The 1365-nt window shown below is 48.4% G+C and overlaps 1 protein-coding gene across 1 annotated transcript in view; it reads left to right on the top strand.

The window, feature by feature from the left end:
* The window catches only part of LOC104468548 (neurogenic locus notch homolog protein 1-like), a gene marked incomplete at its 5' end in the record, with an annotated part of 8801 nt that overhangs the window by 3070 nt on the left and 4366 nt on the right, over positions 1-1365 (top strand). Inside the window, 3 exon segments of the mRNA XM_010082729.1 lie at positions 342-409; positions 412-477; positions 1096-1312. Of these exon segments, the coding sequence (XP_010081031.1) occupies positions 342-409; positions 412-477; positions 1096-1312 (351 nt within the window).

The raw sequence follows: 1365 nt of genomic DNA, 5'->3' as shown, positions 1-1365 counted from the left end.
AACGAGCGGTTGCGCTGTTCTAACTCCTTTGCTTTCGGATCTCTGCAGGCTCCCAAACAGCATTATTGGAGATACTGCAGTGTCTGGGGAATTGTAAAACATTGTGAAGCACAGACTCCCTTCCATTCCTGGAGATCAGGAGTTGGATTTCGCAGTGGTCATTGACACCAATCCAGTAGCCATGGCTCTGAGCCGCAGGGCTTGGGCCACGGGGGAGGGAGGAGATGGGTGCCCACCTTGGGATCCCACTGATGGGTGAGGGAGGGACGGGAGCCGGATCTCGCCTGTCTGTGCGGTGTGGCCATTGCTCCGTGTTCCTCATTGATTCTTCTCTCGCACAGATCCATCGTCTACTTGGAAATTGATAACCGCCAATGCATCCAGTCGTCTTCCCAGTGCTTCCAGAGCGCAATTTCCTGGGCGCCTTGGCCTCCCTTGGCAACCTGAACATACCCTACAAAATAGAAGCTGTTAAAAGTGAGTACAGCTGGTCGGCTGGGGAGGAGAGACAGCCAACACTTTCCAGCCCCCTCCATGTTTAGTTATCTGTCAGCTGGCTGCATTTGAGCACTGTCTGGTTTTAATAACCTTACACCTTTTTTTTTTTTTCCATTTAAGTCTGTTCTTAAAAGAAATTGCAAAAACAGTTTATTATTTTTGCTTATTCCAGGTTTATTCCAAAATCATTACCACTATAAAAGTTATCAAAAAAAAAAAAAAGAAAACCCAACCAGCTCCAATCAATCAGTGACATGCAAGGAGTTGAAGTTTGTATCTTGAAAATCCCCCCTAAATCCTTTTGTCTTAACAGCTCAATGCAAGCGCAATGATTTGAAGTTTGCTAATCCTTTTCCTTAAAGGAGAAAAAAGTGAAGCTGTCTCCTGGTGCAGCCTGCCTTGTGCAGCCGAGAATTTGCCGATAGTTTGCAATTCTGATTAATAGCGTATAAAATGACCTTATTTTGGGGGGGGGGGAGCTGATTTAGATCAGCCTTAGGTACCTCTATTAACTAATTTTGCTTCATTTCCACTCTGTCCCCGGTTTGCTATGCAGCTGGATGTCTCAGTGTCTCTCTGTGCCCCGCTGTTCTGTAGGTGAGACGGCGGAGCCGGCGGAGAACTCCCAGCTGTATCCTATGTACGTGGTGCTGGCTGCGCTGGTCTTGCTTGCTTTCATTGGAGTGGGAGTACTGGTGTCTCGGAAGCGGCGCAGGGAGCATGGGCAGCTTTGGTTCCCAGAAGGCTTCAAAGTGACAGAGTCGAGCAAGAAGAAGCGACGAGAACCACTTGGGGAGGATTCTGTTGGGCTGAAGTGAGTAATTTGCTTGTTAACCCCTTAAACACAGCGCAGCGGGGCTGCTCCGG

The sequence above is a fragment of the Pterocles gutturalis genome, unplaced genomic scaffold (assembly GCF_000699245.1).
Source record: "Pterocles gutturalis isolate BGI_N339 unplaced genomic scaffold, ASM69924v1 scaffold1920, whole genome shotgun sequence".
NCBI classification, from domain to species: Eukaryota; Metazoa; Chordata; class Aves; order Pterocliformes; family Pteroclidae; genus Pterocles; species Pterocles gutturalis.
This window is presented reverse-complemented; position numbering and strand designations above follow the sequence as displayed.